The sequence below is a fragment of the Eubalaena glacialis genome, chromosome 10 (genome assembly GCF_028564815.1).
Source record: "Eubalaena glacialis isolate mEubGla1 chromosome 10, mEubGla1.1.hap2.+ XY, whole genome shotgun sequence".
NCBI lineage: Eukaryota > Metazoa > Chordata > Mammalia > Artiodactyla > Balaenidae > Eubalaena > Eubalaena glacialis.
In genome coordinates, this window is record NC_083725.1 from 75,262,238 (window position 1) to 75,281,894 (window position 19,657).

At 38.2% G+C, this 19,657-nt stretch overlaps 1 protein-coding gene across 2 annotated transcripts in view; it reads left to right on the forward strand.

Annotated features, from left to right (window-relative positions):
* The window catches only part of SWAP70 (switching B cell complex subunit SWAP70), a 77,417-nt gene that overhangs the window by 15,402 nt on the left and 42,358 nt on the right, over positions 1–19,657 (forward strand). For both annotated transcript variants that reach the window (XM_061202997.1, XM_061202998.1), the window contains exon 2: positions 8,463–8,603. In XM_061202997.1, the coding sequence (XP_061058980.1) occupies positions 8,463–8,603 (141 nt within the window). The remainder of the gene's footprint in view (positions 1–8,462; positions 8,604–19,657) is intronic.

Here is a 19,657-nt window from a genome sequence, read left to right on the forward strand (position 1 = left end):
GAAGCTTACTGGAGTTAAATCTTCTTATACATGATTTATCTTCCTTTTTAAATAAAATATTTATTTATTTAGGCTGCTCTAGGTCTTTGTTGTGGCACGCAGGATCCTTTTTTTTTTTTTTTTAATATTATTTCTTTGGTTGCTCTGGGTCTTAGTTGTGGCAGGCGGGCTCCTTAGTTGCGGCATGTGGGCTCCTTAGTTGTGGCATGCGAATCTTAGTTGTGGCATGCATGTGGGATCTAGTTCCCTGGCCAGGGATTGAACCCGGGTGCCCTGCATTGGGAGTGCGGAGTCTTACCCACTGGACCACCAGGGAAGTCCCTGATTTATCTTCTTAAAGACATTTGTTTATGCTGTGATCCAGTGGGAGGCTGGAATCTAAGGAGGCTGCCCAGATCAGGAGACTTTGTTGCCCATAGTGTGACTTCTTCAAGAGGCATGGCAAAGCATAGTTCTTTGTGAATGACTCAAGTGAGTTAATTTCATCAACTTTATAGTCCTACAATGATCTCTTCATATTTTATAATTTTATTGGTGCTCTCTAGCTGAAACCCCAGATAGAGAGCACTAATAAAATTAATTTTAAAAATTAATTTAAAAATTTTACATAAATATAAAAGCTTCACTTTTTCTGATTATAAAGGTAGAACATAGAATATTCAAACAACACTTTAAGGCAGAGGTCCCCAACCTTTTTGGCACCAGGGACCGGTTTCATGGAAGACAATTTTTCCACGGAATGGGGCCATTGGGGAGGGCATGGTTCAGGCAGTAATGTGAGCGATAGGGAGCTATGGGGAGCAACAGATGAAGCTTTGCTTGCTCCCCTGCTGCTTACCTCCTGCTGTGCAGCCTAGTTTCTAACAGGCTGCGGACTGGTACTGGTCCATGGCCTGGGGGTTGGGGGTCCCCTGCTTTAATGTATAGAGACAGGGACTTCCCTGGTGGTCCAGTGGTAAAGAATCCGCCTTACAATGCAGGGGACGTGGGTTTGATCCCTGGTCAGGGAACTATGGTCCCACATGCCGCGGGGCAACTAAGCCTGTGTGCTACAACTGCTGAGCTCGTGTGCCTCAACTAGAGAACCTGCGTGCCGCAAACTACAGAGCCCAGGTGCCCTGGAGCCTGTGCGCCACAACTAGAGAAGAGAAAACCCACCGTCACAACTAGAGAGAAGCCTGGGCACCACAACAAAAGATCCCGCATGCCTCAATGAAGATCCCACGTGCTGCAGCTAAGACCCGATGCAGCCAAAAATAAATAAAATAAATAAATATTAAACAAATCTTTAAAAAAAAAAAATATAGAGACAAAGGTAAAAGCACCCGAAATTCTACCACCAAAGGCAGATGCAGTTAACTTTGCAATGATTTTCTAACATCTTTCACTCACCATCCTTCCTCCCTCTCTCTCCCTCTATCTCCCTTGCTTCCTACATGTATACACATGCATGCACACATGTGCATATACTCATACATATATATCCTTTTATATAAATAGGATCCTATTTCATATACTTTTGTAGCCTGTTTTCTTAAACAGTGTGTTAGGGTCATGTTTCCATGTCAGTGCACACAGATACAGACACCATCATCCTTTATGGCTATGAGCTATTTCACTGTGTTGATGAGTTATGCTTTGTTTAACTACTTTACTATTCACAGATATTTGAGATGTTTTGATGTTTTCAGCCAGGGATGCTGCTAAACTTCCTACAATGCATAGGACACCTCCCCCTGCTCCCCAGCAAAGAATTATCTGGCCTAAAATGTCAGCAGCGACAGAGAAAACCTGCTCTATACCTTCTCCAGTGTTGGGTGTTGGCAATTTTTACTCCCCTGTGTCTGCTCAAACACCAGGTGTTGTTTTTCAGGCAAAAAGTAGTAGCTCTTTTAGTTTGCATTATGTTGATCACTAGCGAAGTTAAGCATCTTCTCCTATACTTATTAGTCATTAGCTTCTTTTGTGAATTTTCTATTTGTGTCCGTGGTCCATTTTTAAAATTAGGTGTTCACCTTTTATTTAATAATTTGTAGGAGTAATTTGAATATTGGAGCTATTAGCCTTTTTTGTTTGTTTGTTTATAGTGTCTCTTTTTAAAGGGAAATTTAAGAATTTTTATGTGGTCAAATTTACCAGTCTTTTCTTTCTGATTTCTGAGGAGGGCTAACTTAGTGAATTATCCAAAATAACTTATTAAAGGTAGTCTATTTAGAATGTAATCCAGTGGCATATACTGTAGTTCAATGGTATATGTTCTGTGGACACATCACAACAGACGGTTTTGAGTTAGATATCCTTCCTTAATGTGTCCATAAGTGTTATGCTCCCACTGAGTCCTCCCTTAACCCTCTGCTAGTCACCGTAAAGGATATGGAAGAACAACATTAGGCAGGGTTTCCTCCCTTACTGAGCTGCAGTTAGGTATTTGAGATATTACTGGTATGTGAAACAGAATTCACGTAAGTGCTGAATAGGAGTTCAGCGGACAGAGGGGGCGGTGAAGGTTTCCTAGAGCTCATGAAGAATAACCCAGTCTTGAAGGATGTGACTAGGCAAAAGAGAATGTTTCCAGGACAGGGCACGATTGTGGGACAGGCAGTTAGGAGACCTGGGTTCTTGTTGCTGATTTGTTACTAATCGGTTTGTGACTTAGGCAAGTCTCAGGCCTCAGTCTTTTTATCAGTGAAATAAGGAGATAGCAGTAGGATATTTCCTAAGAGCATTGTCATTGTTAAAATATTATGGTTTTACTGTGAAAAGAGAATTTTTAGAAAGAATTTGTTCAGTATTTATTGAAAGCTGTCTGCAAGATTCTGAGTAGCACGTTAAGTGCTGTGGGGATGCAAGGGTAGGTGAGACATGGGCCTTTCAGAAATTTACAGTCTTATGGGAGAGAGAAAATCATGTGTGGTAGTGTAAGATAAGAAATACATAGTGCTTGGGAAATGCAGAGTGGGGAAGACCATCTTGATTTTGGGTGATGGAGGCTTCAGAAAGGGATGGCAGTTATGTTAGGTAGAAATGGAGGTGTAGGGGTGATTAGAGCAGAGGCCTGGAGGGGGCAGGGGAGTGATACAGGGTTTGTTTGGGGTGCTGTGAGTAAGCTTGTTTGACTAGATTTGTACAGTTGGTGCAGAGGGGTGGGAAAAAATAAGGCTAGAAATGTAAAGTGGGGCTGGCTTGCCAAGTGACTTAAATACGGAGCTCAGATACCTCTTTGGTTTTTACTTCTGTAGGCTTTTGATGACTTTCAGACAAGGTGATAATGTGAGGTCAGCAGCCCTTGAAGATTAATTTGGTAAAAGTGTCTAGGATGGTGATTGATTGCATTCAGGGACTGAGTCAGAAGATGACTGAGATTTCTGGGGCTGAGTATGATAAAGATAATTTAACAGAAAGCAAGCAGGCCTTAAGCAGTCACAAGCAGGATGAAAAGATATTGTCGGGAAAGGGAAAATGAGTCCTTGTGGTAAGGGGCGGGACTTCTATTAAGACAATGCTCTTAAGGCAGGGCATAGCACTGGTAGGAAGTTGGTCATTCTGTTAGGAAGAGTTTTCTGGTAATTTGCCATGAGCTTGAAATTTTATAAATCAGACAGGAATTTTCACATTTTAAAAAAAAGGTTGCCCATTATGAATTATAGTTCTGTAATTGTGTCGGTTCAGATAAGCTTGTCGGACTAGAGATCCCTACCCCCCTTTTTTTCAGTGTTGAATTTTGCCCATTGCGCACATCCTGTAAAGGGAAACAGTCTGTGACTGGGGGGCTCATTTCAGAGAACCTTTGTAATCTCTACATCTTTGGGAGGGAGGAGGGTAAGCATTAGGCACTCATGTGTGTTAAAATACTGTTTAGTCATTCATCATCCTTGATACCGTTTCAGGATAGTTGGAGCAAAATGCTTAAAAAGGGTAAATGGCAAACCGCTGAAAAGGAACAGACCACACGAGCAGTTAATTAGTCATCTCTTGTCAGCGGAGGCCCTGCAGAGGCACTAGCAGACAGCTATGAAGGAACTGGAGAGATGAGGGTCTGGCGTGGATATGGATCTTTTATTGTAGTAACAATAGTTTATTCTTCAAATTGGGGCCTGAGAGCAAAGTTGCTTAGCAATTATGTGGGCGTTGAAAGAATGGCCTTTGGAGGAGCAGGCATTTGAAGTAGGGTAAATTCAGCTTTCTCAAGAAACTTGCAAACACTGATTAGAGTGATTCAGGGGCAGTCCTTTTACAAATCAAGAACTTGTAGTCCTATTTCCTCCTGATTGCTTTTGTCCTCATCTGTTTTCCAGCTTCCTCATCTGGAGAGGAGGCTAGTACCTCTTGGAACAGTTTTCCCCAAAGGCGGGTGCTGAGAGATGAGGGCTTCCAGAGAGAGAGTGGTCCCAGATTTCTAGACGGATGTGTTCTTCACCACTGGATTTAAGTTGGCTCCGCTGAATAGCTCCAGCCATGTTGCTGGGTGCTGGAGAACTGACCGGGTGGGCACCAGTCTATCACTGTACCTTAGCAATAACATGCATGCATGGCCACAGCATGCATGTCACTTTTGTATAGGCAGGGCTCTCTGTTTTTCCAGGAGGAGAGGGAATGTGGCAGGGCAGGGAAAGGGCACCAAAGTATAAGGTTTGGGTTCTAGACCTAGTTTCACGGCACATAAAACTCTGTCATCTGGGGGACATCTCCTTATCTCTCACTCAGCCTCTTCATCTGTAAAGTAGCAATACCATCTACTTTCCAGGGGTGAGACTAAAACCAACTAATGGATGATGTGAGTCTACTCTAAAAAAGCATAAACTGCTGTTTAAGCTTATGGAGATTTTACTTCTTGTTATTAGTTTATATTCTGGCCTTCAAGAATTTGTTTTTTTAAATACATTTTACTTTTTACTTTAAAAAAAATACTTGAGATACTGTCTACGCTTTAAAAAAATTACTGATAAATTTTTTTAAAGTTTAAAAGATGGCACATTTTTTTTTCTTTTAGTTACAAAACTTTTCCAGTTATCTATTACTCAGTTTGTTATTTTGTTTGAAGAAGACTTCCCAGTTCTAGGCCTTACTAACAATGAAAAAAGCCGAATTTCTGATCTAAATTATAGTTCTTTCTGTTGAGTTCATGAAATGAGTTTGGGTTGATAGTTAAGGATTGAGCTTTTAAAAACATTATTTTTAGAGACAAGTCACCAACTCTTCCTTTTGCAGTGAGGATACCGAGACTAAGCGAGTAAGTAGCAAAATATTCTAATATTTAAAAAGGGTAAATGGCAAACCACTGTACAGGAACAGACCACACGAATAGGGCTGGTACTCAGGTCTCCTCCTCCAGAGTCCTTTAATATAATCTGCTGCCTCCCTCACAGTTTGCTTAACTAAATGAAGGTGGTTGAGAAAGTTATCACTGAATTCAGTTATCCCTGTATTTAATTGTCCAAGGCTGAAGTCTAGAGTTTAAATCTAAATCTTCAGTGGGATCACTGGTTGAACTAAAGCAGCTACGCAAAGATGTTGTTGACTTTAGAAAACTGGAAACATAATGTTCCTTGTTACTAGAGAGTGTTGGACCAGCAATTACAAAACCTGACTTCGTCTCAGTTCTCCTAAGTAACCTTAGTCAAGAAAAACAAATTTAATCTCTTTGAGCCAGTACTCACCATCTATAAGATGAGAAGGATGACAATATGGCATCTAAGGCCCCTGCCAGGGCTTTTAGTTGGAGAATCTGTGAAACCCAAAGGCAAAGAAAGGGATGGGTGTGAGAGAGATTGGTGTCTGCTTTTTGTACCCTGAGGATTTTGCATTAATCAGTTACTTTTCTCATGTTATTTCTCTATTGGAAAGCTTTCCAGTTGCCCTTTTCCTATCCAAAAGCTCTTTTTATTTTAAGGCCTAGGTTACATTTCACCTAATCTATGAAGTCATTGTAGCACACACTATTCTCTCTGAGCTCATTTATTGCCCTTACATCTTATTCATCCATTAGTCATGGTACATTGCTGTGGAATATGTCTTCCTTTTATACCTAATCTCTAGGGAGTAAGTTAATGTAGAAGAAAAAGTGTAGAGTTCGAAGATAAGTAGATTTAGCTGTATGGGCTTAAGCTGGCCCTTAAGAAAAGTACGTGTGTGTGTGTGTGTGTGTGTGTGTGTATGTGCGTGTGTATGTATACGTGTGTGTATATATGTCTGTGTGTGTGTATGTGTGTGTATATATGTGTGTGTATATGTGTATATATACGTGTGTGTGTGTGTTTAATTTTTAAAATAGTTATTATGTTTTTGAATACATAACATTTTTTCCTAAACTTAATGAAAAGGGAGATACAGTAAGAAATCTTCTTTTGCTCGTGGTCTGCAGTCATACTAGTTTTCTCCCCATGGTTACTCGTTTCTTATATATCCTTCTAGAGTATCTTATTTTTCCTTCCTTTTTCTTTTACACAAAAGATAACACACTATATGTAGTCTTAGGTACATTGCTTTTTTCACTTACGTTATCTTGTAGATCTTTACGTATCACTACCCAGTGAGTTTCTCACTGTTCTTAATGTTTTATGGACGTACCATAGGTTAACCTGTGGTTGGGAATTTTTACTTGAATACAGTCCCAAATAATTTTAAAATGTGAATGACCGTTGAGCCTTATATGAGTAGTATTCTCTTTATTTCTCTATATTTCCATGGTATGTTGCAGTTTTTAAGCTCCTTACATTCCTGAAGTTGATCCTCACAAAACCTTTTTGGAGGTAGATAATTACTCTGTAGGTTTTACTAGGTAAATAGAGAAAGGAAATGTCTATTTAGGATTTTGCTGACTGTGGTGCAAAATTCAGTAAAAGCTCCACTGTGCCCTTTTCATGTGCTCTACTACTGGCAAATAGAAGTTTTACTTGAGAAAAACAGCCTGCTTTGTAGGGGCTGATAGAAATCTTCATTACTTCATTTATAACCATTTGTGAGTTTACTTCCTTTACTTTACTTACTTCCTTAAAACCAGTAGAGCATGTAGAAAAGGATCTCCACATAAATGAAGCTTTGAGAAGCAAAACAAATGTAGAAAGAAGATATGCAAATGTTTTTTTATAGGTTAATTTTTTTAATCTTAAAAAATTCTAACGAAATATGTGTATGCAGAAACAAGTAACTTGCTTTATGGAATTGAAAGTATTCATTGAGATGAATTTGGCTCCTTAAGCGATTAAATGGGTAGGGCTGAGACAAATAGGGAAGATTTTAACCTGGGATTTAACATCTAATAAGATTCTGTGTTAGAGGCAGCATGGCCTTAGCTATGTAATTTGACCTGTTTAGAATGCACAAATGGAATGGAAGGGATTTAAGTTTTATATTTAGATGTTCATTTATAAATTTATTTATTTATTTTAGCTGTGTTGGGTCTTCGTTTCTGTGCGAGGGCTTTCTCTAGTTGCGGCGAGCGGGGGCCACTCTTCATTGCGGTGCGCGGGCCTCTCACTGTCACAGCCTCTCTTGTTGCGGAGCACAGGCTCCAGACGCGCAGGGTCAGTAGTTGTGGCTCACAGGCCCGGTTCCTCCGCGGCATGTGGGATCTTCCCAGAGCAGGGCTCGAACCCGTGTCCCCTGCATTGGCGGGCAGATTCTCAACCACTGCGCCACCAGGGAAGCCCTAGATTTTCATTTAATAAGAAACAAGATGAGTACTGAAAGAGCCCAGACTGCTAACTCAACTATCTGAATGTTAAAGTGTGCACTTCGATTATTGCAAGACCAGGATGCAGATTTTCGACAGAATATTTTCAACCATTTTGGTGACTCCTGAGATTTTTTTGCTATTGATTTTTCATGTATTTCTAAGTTGGGCCCTTGATTTCTTTCTCTTTTTATATTTATACTCTTTTATACTCATCCTGAAAACTTAGCCTAGCATCATAGAATTTTAGAGATGTTTGGATGCTTAGAGATTACTAATTAATATCTGGTATATTTGTATATTAACTTGGCCCTTTGTATTGAACAAAGGAGAGAACTGAAGCCCAGAGAGGTTGTGGCTGGGCCCAGGTCAGCCACCTTGTCCAGAACCCCCAGCTGCAGCTGTTCAGAACCAGGTTCTTTCTCTTACAGCTCTACTTGACGGACTGCTTTACTTGGGGAGAAGTTTAATTTTAAACACATTCTCTTGCTCTTTTCCCCCTTTTTCTTTCTAATGTGGGCCAATTAATAAAAGACTACAAGGAGTCTGGTAGTCACAGATCTTGCCTGGAGCCTTGCTCATTGTAGGGCATGTAAGAGAGACTTGTTTGAAGTGGACCAAAACTGGGGAGGGAATGAGACACTATGGGTAACAGGTGGGGAGCTGGCAGCTGGCAATTTATTCTTCATCTTTCTCTCCCCAGGACAGGGAGCAGCCAGTTGTGTTCGGACAGTGAAGGTGCCACATGCTGGTTAGTGGATGCCTCTAAACTACCCTCTTTCTCCCTTAGGTTCTTTCCCATAACCTGTGCACAGTGCTGAAGGTTCCACATGACCCTGTTGCCCTTGAAGAGCACTTCCGGGATGATGATGAGGGGCCTGTCTCCAATCAGGGCTACATGCCGTATTTAAACAAGTTCATTTTGGAAAAGGTATGACTCTAATCTTTTCCTGCTTACAGCATTGTTCAGATTGCACATTTCAAGTGGGCCCCATAGCCCCTTGTTGGTGAGTTCACTAAGGAGTTTAGGTGTGAAGCATCACGAGATAAATCAGAAAGGAAAGAAAGAATGAGACTGACAGTACTTCCTATTTCTCTCTCTTCTCCAGTGTCTTCTAAAACTTCGTTGGTATTTTTACGACTTGGCTCTTTTTTGGAAATTAAGTATTTTGTATTAATCTGTACCTGTCTTCTCTTAGGGAGCTGTTTTTTCTTTTTAAATTCTGGTTCCACATGTACTGGCAATGATTGTTAAAGCATGGATATGATGGGGTAAAATGTGATATTATCTTTATAGATATCATATAGCAAAGCTTTCATCCTAGACTTTTTCGGGTGCCACTTGGATGTTTCCTCTGGGATACGTTCTGAGTAAAGATGCTGTAAAAAATGATTATGTGTTTGGAAGCCATATTGGTATTTTCTGCTGGGTTTGGTTTCTCCCTTGGTTTGGATAATTAAAAATTGACACATTAAGGTTTTGACTTTAATGTTCTTTTATTTTTTTTAAAGAAAATCTAAATTGATGGCACATTTAATTAAAAACATTGGTGATTAAAAAATTACAAAAGGTAGCTTTGTTATTAAATAGGCAATTAATACAAATATATGAAATAAAAAGTAAAATCTCTTTACCCTTTTTAGTCTGACTCTACAGGAGTAACCACTTTTAACTGTTTGATGAATATCTTTGCTGACCTTTTTATAGACATGCAAATACACACCTATACAACACATAGTGTTTTGTTTCTGTACCAATAGGATCATGCTACATATAGTTCAACATACTTTTTTAAATGAACAATATATTAGTGTCATCTTTCCATATCATGTACATTTAGTTTAGGTATGAAAGTAATCACATATGCACATGAAGGGTTGGGAATTACTGCTTTTGCTTATTTATAACACCAAGCTTGAAATTTTTGGATATATGTCAAAAATGTCTTTCAAAAAGTGACAGTGATAATACTTTTTTTGTTTATTTTTTTGATAATACTTTTAAATTAAAAATAAAACACATTAAAAAGCCTGTTTTCCAATCACCTAAATGCCATAACTATTGACATATTTTTTTCTGTTGACTTTTTTGGGATTTTTATAGCTATTTATATGTATAAATTCTTTTTATAGTTAAGTGTCTTTTTTATAATAACAAAGTACAGTAATTAAAATTTATAATAATAATTTAAGTTACTGGTATGGAAAATACCAAAATGTTGGTCAGCATTCTTTTTAAAAATCACATTATATTTTTCAGAAATTTTGCAGCAAAGATTGTCAAAATTACAGTGTATTCATCTAGGTAGTATTCTTTTTTTTTTTTTTAAATTATTTATTTAGTTATTTATGGCTGTGTTGGGTCTTCGTTTCTGTGCGAGGGCTTTCTCTAGTTGCAGAGAGCGGGGGCCACTCTTCATCGCGGTGCGCGGGCCTCTCACTGTCGCGGCCTCTCTTGTTGCGGAGCACAGGCTCCAGAAGCGCAGGCTCAGTAGCTGTGGCTCACGGGCCTAGTTGCTCTGCGGCATGTGGGATCTTCCCAGACCAGGGCTCGAACCCGTGTCCCCTGCATTGGCGGGCGGATTCTCAACCACTGCGCCACCAGGGAAGCCCTAGGTAGTATTCTTTGTACCTATATCTATTATTCCATATCAGCCTCACAATACAATTTTTTACTCTTTATTTGTGTGTATATGTTTTATACATATACTTGGTCATGCTTTAATTAGAAACAACTGCAGAGGGAGAAACCACACCATAATGAAATGAAAGACTTGATCAAACTCACAAAAGCCACATATTGTGTGATCCAATTTATGTGAAATGTCCAAAATAGGCAAACATATAGAGATATAGAATAGATTAGTGGTTGCCAGAGGCTGAGGGGAAGTGGGAATGGTGAGTGACTACTGATGGGTTTGGGATTTCTTTTTGGGGTGATGAAAATGTTCTAGAGTTACATAGTGATGATGGTTGCAAAACCTTGTGAATATACTAAAAACTACTAAAATGTACACTTTAAGGGTGAATTTTATGGAATGTGAATTATATCACGATAAAAAAGATTCAAACAAATTATACAGAAACTGATGTGTGAGGTTTCAGAACTTCACAGTATGATGCTGTACTATTTTCTAAAGCTTTTTTGGGCTGCCTTTCTGTTTACTAATCAGGTAGCTCATTTGTGTTTGTAGTTGTATTATAAGTAAATATGTCTTTTTTTGTGAAGAAATTCTTTTTATTTATAAAAAATTCCCCCAGCTTTATTGAGATATTATTGACGCCTAATGTATGTAAATTGAAGGTGTACAACGTGATTTTTTTTAATATAAATTTAAAAAAAATTTTATTTATTTTTGCCTGCGTTGGGTCTTCGTTGTATTGCATGGGCTTCTCTTGGCGGTGGCTTCTCTTGTTGTGGAGCATGGGTTCTAAGTGTGTGGGCTTCAGTAGTTGTGGCTCTCGGGCTCTAGAGCACAGGCTCGGTAGTTTTGGTGCATGGGCTTGGTTGCTCCGTGGCATGTGGGATCTTCCTGGACCAGGGCTCGAACCCGTGTCCCCTGCATTGGCAGGCGGAGTCTTAACCACTGCACCACTAGGGAAGTCCCCCAACGTGATAATTTGATATATGTATATATTGTGAAATGATTACCACGGTAAGGTTAGTTGTGTTATCATTGCCTCTCATAGTTACCTTTTTTTTTTCCCTGTGGTTATAGCTTTTAAGACCTACTCTCTTAACAACATTCAAGTATATAGTCCTGTATTGTTAATTATTGTCACAATGCTGTGCACTAGATCCCAGATCTCATTCATCTTAAAGCTGGAAGTTTGTACCCTTTGACCAACATCTCGCCATTTCCCCTACCCCCCAGCTCCTGACAACCACCATTCTACTGTCTTAGTTTTTTGAGTTCATTGTTTTAAATATTCTACATATAACTGAGAACATATAGTATTTGTTTTTCTGTATCTTAAAGAAATTCTCTTAACCATGATTAGTTACAACAGCTTCAGAATCCTTGAGTTTACCGTTTGATATTTCTGCACTAATTTAAATAAAAGACAAGAGGTTTTGAATACAGCCATAGTGGTGAGAACATTTACACTCCATTAACAACCCCTAAGACAAGTGGTTAGGATATGGTGCATGCCCAGATCCCACAGAAGGGGTTAAAATTAGGTATATCCCTCTTTTTCTCTCCCAATATCTATTTTAATCAAATTTAGGCCCTATGAACTAGAAACAAGATAGTCAGTCTGCAATGGACCATCAAACCCAAAGGACTCCCTTTTCTCTGTGCGTCTAGGACAAACAACGGCTAGTTCCCTAATTTTTTCCCCTAAAGTATGTGTTAGCACTCTGGCATCATGGACTTTAAATAAATAAAAATAAAAACTTATTGTCTTCCCTACTTTTAAAATACAAAAATGTATTTGGAACAGATACTATAACCTCATCATATTTTTACTTTTTAAAAAATTTCCATTTATTTAAACTAAAATCAAAACCAAAGACAGTTCACATAGTAAATATGTCTTATATTCAGCAAATGTTTGATGACCTACTGTGTGCATGTGTTTAATCTTAAAAACTAAAGACAGTAAGCAGAATTATGTTTGTTATTAAAATATATAGAACAGGGACTTCCCTGCTGGCACAGTGGTTAAGAATCTGCCTGCCAATGCAGGCAACACAGGTTCGAGCCCTGGTCCGGGAAGATCCCACATGCTGCGGAGCAACTAAGCCCGTGAGCCACAGCTACTGAGCCTGTGCTCTAGAGCCCAGGAGCCACGACTACTGAAGCCTGCGCACCTAGATCCCGTGCTCCGCAGCAAGAGAAGCCACCACAATGAGAAGCCTGCGCACCGCAATGAAGAGTGGCCCCCGCTCACCACAACTAGAGAAAGCCCGCACGCAGCAACAAAGACCCAACGCAGCCAAAAATAAATAAAATAAAATAAATTTATATATATTAAAAAAATATATATATACATATATATAAATAAAACATACCGGGGGATTCTCAGAAATCTGGAAATTGCTTTGTTTTTCAGTGCTAGAATTTGTGTGGGCTGGACTAGTAGATAGAGAAACATGGTTGAATATCTTGAAGTGCTGTACCCTGATACCACATTTTGTTCTCCTTGTTGTAACTCTCTTTAAACATCTTGAATTTTAAAGTTTTAAAATGTTCTTTGTTTTAGTATTTAGGTATTTAAAAGTTTTGTAACTGGGGGAGAAAATACAGCAGTATTTAAAAAGTCCAAAATTAGCCACAAAATTTGGAGAAAAACTTTATTCACAGAGCAAGTGAGGATGTGATGAAACAGTGAGCCCTTGTTTATTACTGCTTAGCCACCTGGAGTGGAATTTTGCCTGGCCTTCAATCCAAATAAAGCAGGCAAGGTTTTCGTGGTGTGGGTTTAAATTGAGCAAAGATTTGTGCCTTGTTTTGAAACTTGGTTGAAAAAAATGCCAATAGTGACTGAAGAATGTTAACATAAAAACTTAGAGATTGTCATCAGTTATGCAATGAAAATATGAAATGATTAAACATTTGCAAGATGTGCTTTCCTATATATATGTGTGTGTGTGTATAAAGTCTCATTTGATCCTCATGGTAATCCTGTGATGATGCATAATGATGTGATGTGATGTGATGATGGAATTCTTATCCCCATTTAACTCGGGAGGAAATAGAATGCATAAGGTTGCCTAGCTAAAAAGGGGTAGATAGATTTTGAACCTAAGCCATTTCACTTCTAGACCAGTGTTCTTTTAACTATATGTACTATTGAGGGATTAATTACTCCCTTCCAGAATTAATGTGTTCCAGTTACTGGATATGTAGGGTCAGGGGTAGAATGGTTTAAAAGCCATTCTGATCATCTCAAACTATCTCAGCCTCCTTCTAGTTCTCTTAGGTGCTTTCTCAAGTGTTTTAAGGTGATTTTTTTCTTCTTAATTAGTATCTGGTGTCCCTCAGTGTTCATTTTGGTCATTTTTCCCCCAGGTTATTTGAGAGATTTTCTGCCTTTGCCTAAGAGAATTACTCAGAAGGGGTTGAGACCAAGAGATAAATTATAATGAAACTTGCTTTGCAAAAAGTAATTTTTCTATTTGGTTTCTATATTTGCTTCTTCAGAGAGAATAATTCCTGTTTTTCTTCACATTGATAGAATTTATTTTCAGCTTTCCTGAGGCTTCAGATGATTAACATGTGTGTTCTTGTAGCAAATATTTTGCCTCCGCTGATCATTAACTTTTTTTTTTCTTATTTGTTAAATTTCTTCTTTAGTAAAGAATAGGATTCTGGGGACTTCCCAGGTGGCGCAGTGGTTAAGAATCCACCTGCCAATGCAGGGGACACGGGTTTAAGCCCTGGTCCGGGAAGATCCCACATGCCGCAGAGCAGCTAAGTCCGTGTGCCACAACTACTGAGCCTGCGCGCTTAGAGCCCATGCTCTGCAGCAAGAGAAGCCACCTCAATGAGAAGCCTGCACACCACAACAAACAGTAGCCCCCGCTCGCCACAACTAGAGAAAGCCTGCGCACGGCAACGAAGACCTGACGCAGCCATACATACATACATAAATAAATAAAAGAATAGGATTCTGTGAACATCTAGGAAGAATTTTTTGTGAGCTTCCCCCCACCCCCCCTTTTTTTGGGGCAAAAAAACCACTGCGCCTGGCTTATCTGATAGTAATTGAAGAAAGTGTTATATTGTTAACTTTTTACTATTGAGCCCTAGTAGACTACATAAAAAACTAGTTCTGCCTCAGCATGTTTATGAGGCAAACTAAGCCTTCCATGAGATTTAATAGCCTAATAGGCTTTTTGGTCCAAATCATGGTCAGTTATTTTCCCTGATTCTACACATTAAAGGTTGGTCTGGGCTGTTTGTTGATTAAAAACCAGTAATCCATTGGCAATAAGCCAAGTCCTAATTGGGGAATTTGCTGCTTTCTAACATAATCCTTTTTTTTGTTTGTTTTTTTTGGGAAACATACACACACACAAAAGAAAAACACACAAAGAGAAAAATTTTTGTTCAATATAATGTCCCTTTTCTAGAGTCTAGCAGTCTCTGCTTTCTGTTTTCCTAGGCTGGACATTTTTACTTTCTTACCGGATGCTTGCTCTTCCTGTGTTAGTTATAGTTCTCCCATAAAATGAGTTTTCAAATTCCTTTTAGTGGAATGAATATGCCTTCGCACTCAAAATGTTGTCAAATGTATGCCTAACAAGTGTCATTTAATAGGAAGGGGTACTGCTCTTAATTAAGTTCCCCAAACCATGCTTTTGTACAGTTCTTTCTTATTGTCCTATAGCCTATGTTATTTTTTTCTTTCATTGTTGCTTGAAAGTTATATGGTATTAATTTGGTACAGTGGTCAAGTTGGACTCTACATTTTGATCAGATTTGTAAAGTTATACAGGACTAAAAACTTCGGAGTGATTAAAGAGGTTCCATGCTGAGAATATGGATGACTTCATGTCATTGAACACTTTGGCCAGCAATATAAATCTAAGGGTGGTGTAGTTTAAAGAAATATTGTTTTCAAAAATAGCAGCTTTACTGAGATGTAATTCATATACCATACAGTTTAACTACTTAAAGTGTACAATTTGGTGGTTTTTAGTGTAGTCACATTTTTGTGCAACCATCACTAAAATCAGTTTTAGAAGATTTCATTACCCTCCCTCAAAAAAACTGTACCCATTAGCCCTTACTCTCGTCTCCCACAGCCCTAGGCAACCACTAATCTACTTTCTACCTCTATGGATTTACCTATTCTGAACTCATACAATATGACTGGAATCATAATATGTGGCCTTTTGTGTATGTCTTCTTTCACTTAGCATCATGTTTTCAAAATTCATCCATGTTGTAGTACGTAACAGTACTTCATTTCTTTTTATGGCTGAATAATATTTCATTATGGATATACCATATTTTGTTTGCACATTGGGTGATGGACATTTGAGTTTTTCCCACTTTTTGGTTATTATGAATTTACTGCTGTGAGCATGCATGTTCAAGTTTTTGTGTGGATGTATATTTTCAGTTCTCTGGTATATACCCAGGAATGGAATTGCTGGGTCATGTGGCAACTCTGTGTTTAACCTTTTGAGAAACTGCCAAGCTGTTTTCCAAAGCAGCTGGGCATTTTACTTTTCTACCAGCAATGGCTGAGGGGTCCAATTTCTTCATATCCTCACCAACATTTTTTTTTTATTATAGGCTTTCCAGTGGGTATGAATCTTACTGTGTTTTGATTTGCATCTCCATGATAATTAATGTAAAATACTGTTTTTAAAGTTTTTTTTTATTGTGAAGGCAATAACAGGATATTGTTGAAATTAAGAAAAAAAAGGAACTTATTAAGAAAATAATGTATCACCCATAACTTTAACATATAGAGGTGGTTACTGTTAACATTTTGATATGTTTGCTTTGAGTTTTTATTTTTTATTTTATTTATTTTTTTGGCTGTGCTGCACGGCTTGTGGGATCTTGGTTCCCCAACCAGGGATCGAACCCAGGCCCTTGGCAGTGAGAGCACAGAGTCCTAACCACTGGACTGCCAGGGAATTCCCAAGTTTTTATTTTTTAAAATATGTTTTTATATATTATTTTTCAAGTTGGGATCATATTGAACACTTAACATTAATATTGTCTGTTCCATATCATTAAATTTTTTAAAAAAGACGTTGAGTATACAGATGCTAACATTTATTTAGAGTCTATTGTGTATCAGGTACTAAATGTTTTAAACAGGTTTCTAATTAAGTCTTTATGTCAACTCTGTAGGTTAAGTACCATCATTACCACCATTTTAAAGATGAGACGGACCTTGGGTTAAATTGCTTGCCCAAGGTCACCCAAGTACTAAGTGGTATTCAGTGACTGTATAATAGTTTTGTACTGTGACTTTATAACCATTCTCTTTTTGGTGGACTTTTAATTTTTTTTCCCACTCTTATAAATAATAGTGACTATCCTAGATAAATCTTTATCTGACTCGGATTCACTTGTTAGGATAGATTATTTGAAGTAGAATCACTGATCAAAGAGTATGAATGCTTTCTGAGAAAAAAAAAATTCTGCAATCAATTTCTAAAGCATCAAATTGGCCAGTTTCCCTGTCTTCTGAGAACTGTCTCTGTTCCACAGCCACTTTAGTCTTGAGCTGGTTTGTATGAAATTTCTAGTTTAGAGAACATGTGAGTTTAGTTTTGTAAATACTTTTAGTGCTTTGAGTCAGAATTGAGGTGATACCTTATTCTTCATATGTATGAATTTTGGTGTAAAGTAATTATATGTTAAAAATAAGAACGACTCTACACTTTCTTTCTGGGAAATTATCCTCCATTTGGGCACCTTGAAACCACTAGCAGCCATTATTATTAAATGTGAGACTATTGATTTAATATGTGTGATACAAACTGGGATTTTGGAGCACAGTTTGTAATTGTAGATGAGATGGAGTATGGAATCATAGATTTCTAGACCTTTTGTAGTTAGAACAGACCTAGAGACCATTTCAATTTATGGATTTATTTTCATTGAGGTAATATTGAATATTGAATCCATACCCTTCAATGCCTTGCTGTTGTTTTAAGGTAAGTCCAACATCTTTATCATGGCACACAGGGCCATGTTCAATATGGCCTCTGCAACCTCTCTAGCCTCCTCTTCTTCCTCTCTCCTCCCTTCTTGTTCACTTCAGTCCAGCCACCTTGACCTTCCTCAGATTACTAAGACCCTTCCTGCCACAGAGTCTTCAGACATGCTGCTTCCTCTGCTGTAAAGTTTCCTCCACCTGTAATGTGGAGGTCTTGGCTTGATTGTCACTTCCTCAGCGAGGTTTCTCTAGGTAGCACCCCACCCATTCTAGACCTAACCAGCTTTCCTGTAATGTATGCTTGCAACGTTTTGTGCTTTTCCTTTTTGCCACAGTTTTCACCACATAGGTGGTTGTGTTATTGCTGTATAGTTTGATATCTTATTACCCGCCTGGAGTGTAAGTTCTGGGATGGCAAGGACTGTTTCACCCATGTCCCACACTGTTGATTGTTTCCTTTGTGTGCAGGAGTTTTTAAGTTTGATGTAGTTTTGTCTGTTTTTGCTTTTGTTGCCTGTGCTTTTAGAATCATACCCAAGAAATCATTGCCCATTCCAATGTCATGAAGCTTTTCCCCTATATTTTCTTCTTGGAGTTTTATACTTTCAGGTCTTACATTTAGATCTTTACTCCGTTTTGGACTTAATTTCTGAACATGGTGTAAGATAAGGGTCCATCTTCATTCTATTGCATGTGGATATTCAGTTTTACCAATACCACTTGTTGAAGAGATGGTCCTTTCCTCATTGTGTGGTCTTGGCACCCTTCTTAAAGCTCACTTGACAGTATACATTAGGGTTTATTTTTGGGCTCTCTATTCTGTTCTATTGGTCTGTATGTCTGTTTTTATGCCAGTACCATACTGTTTTTTGTTTTGTTTTGTTTTGGTTTTTTTTGGCTGTGCCACATGGCTTGTGGGATCTTAGTTCCCCGACCAGGGATCAAACCCATGCCTCCTGCAGTGGAAGCGTGGAGTCCTAACCACTGGACCGCCAGGGAATTCCCCAGTACCATACTGTTTTGATTACCTATTAGCTTTGTAATAGGTTTTGAAATCAAGAAGTATAAGGCCTCCAACTTTGTTCTTCTCAAGATTGTTTTTTGTTTTTTGTTTTTTTAATTTTTTGGCTGTGCCGCAGGGCATATAGAATCATAGTTCCCCAACCAGGGATCGAACCCACACCCCCTGCATTGGAAGTGCGGAGTCTTAACTGCTGGACTGCAGTTAAGGGAAGTCCCATCTCAAGATTGTTTTGACTATCATGGACCTTTGAGATTCCATATGAATTTTAGGATGATGTTTTTTGTTTCTGCAAAAAAAAAAAAAAAATGCCTTTGAGATTTTGACAGGGATTGTGTTGAATCTGTAAATTGCCTTGGATAGTATAGACGTTTTAATAATATTAAGTCTTCTAGTCCATGAGCATAGAGTGTTTTTCTATTTATTTGTGTCATCTTTAATTTCTTTGAGTAATGTTTTGTAGTTTTCAATGTACAAGTCTTTTGCCTCCTTGGTTAAGTTTATTCCTGAGTATTTTATTCATTTTGATGCTATTGCAAATGGGATTGTTTTCTTAATTTTCTTTTCTGATTGTCATTGTTAGTGTATAGAAACACAACTGATTTTTGAGGGTTGATTTTGTATCCTGGAAGTTTGCTGAATTGGTTTATTCGTTTTAATAAACCAATTATTGGGTGGTATCTCGAGAGTTTTCTACGTAAGAAAAAGCATTTTATCTGCAAACAGAGATAATTTTGCTTCTTTCTTTCCAATTTGGATGCCTTTTATTTCTTTTTCTTGCCTAATCTCTCTGGCTGAGTCTTTCTGAACTGTGTTGAATAGAAGTGGTCAGAGTGGGCATCCTTGTCTTGTTCCTCATCTCTTCTCTAAGAGAAGAGAAAAGCTTTCAGTTTCTCATCATTGAGTATGATGTTAGTTGTGGACTTTTCATATATGATCTGATATTTTCTTTTTTTAAAGGTGTAAATGCCATCATTTGATATACTTCTACCTTTGATCATGATTAAACTAAAGAATAGTAGATTAGAATATAGAGAAGTAATGAGCCAAACAGACAATTTATTAAAATTAAATAAGACACAGAGAACTTGCACCAAAAAGCCACTGTTTATTTCCTGGGAAAACTAATTGATGGAGAATTTGCTTGGTTTCTGATCCGATTGCAGTCTGACTTATATCCAGACTTCTCGGCTGTCTTGAAGGTAACTAACTAGTGATCACTGAATTGCAAAACCAGTAGTCTTTTCTTAAACGACTCCTCCTTAATTTCTCTGTAGCATTTGGCACTGCAGTAGCCCCTTCTTATCCATAGTTTCTCTTTCCATGGT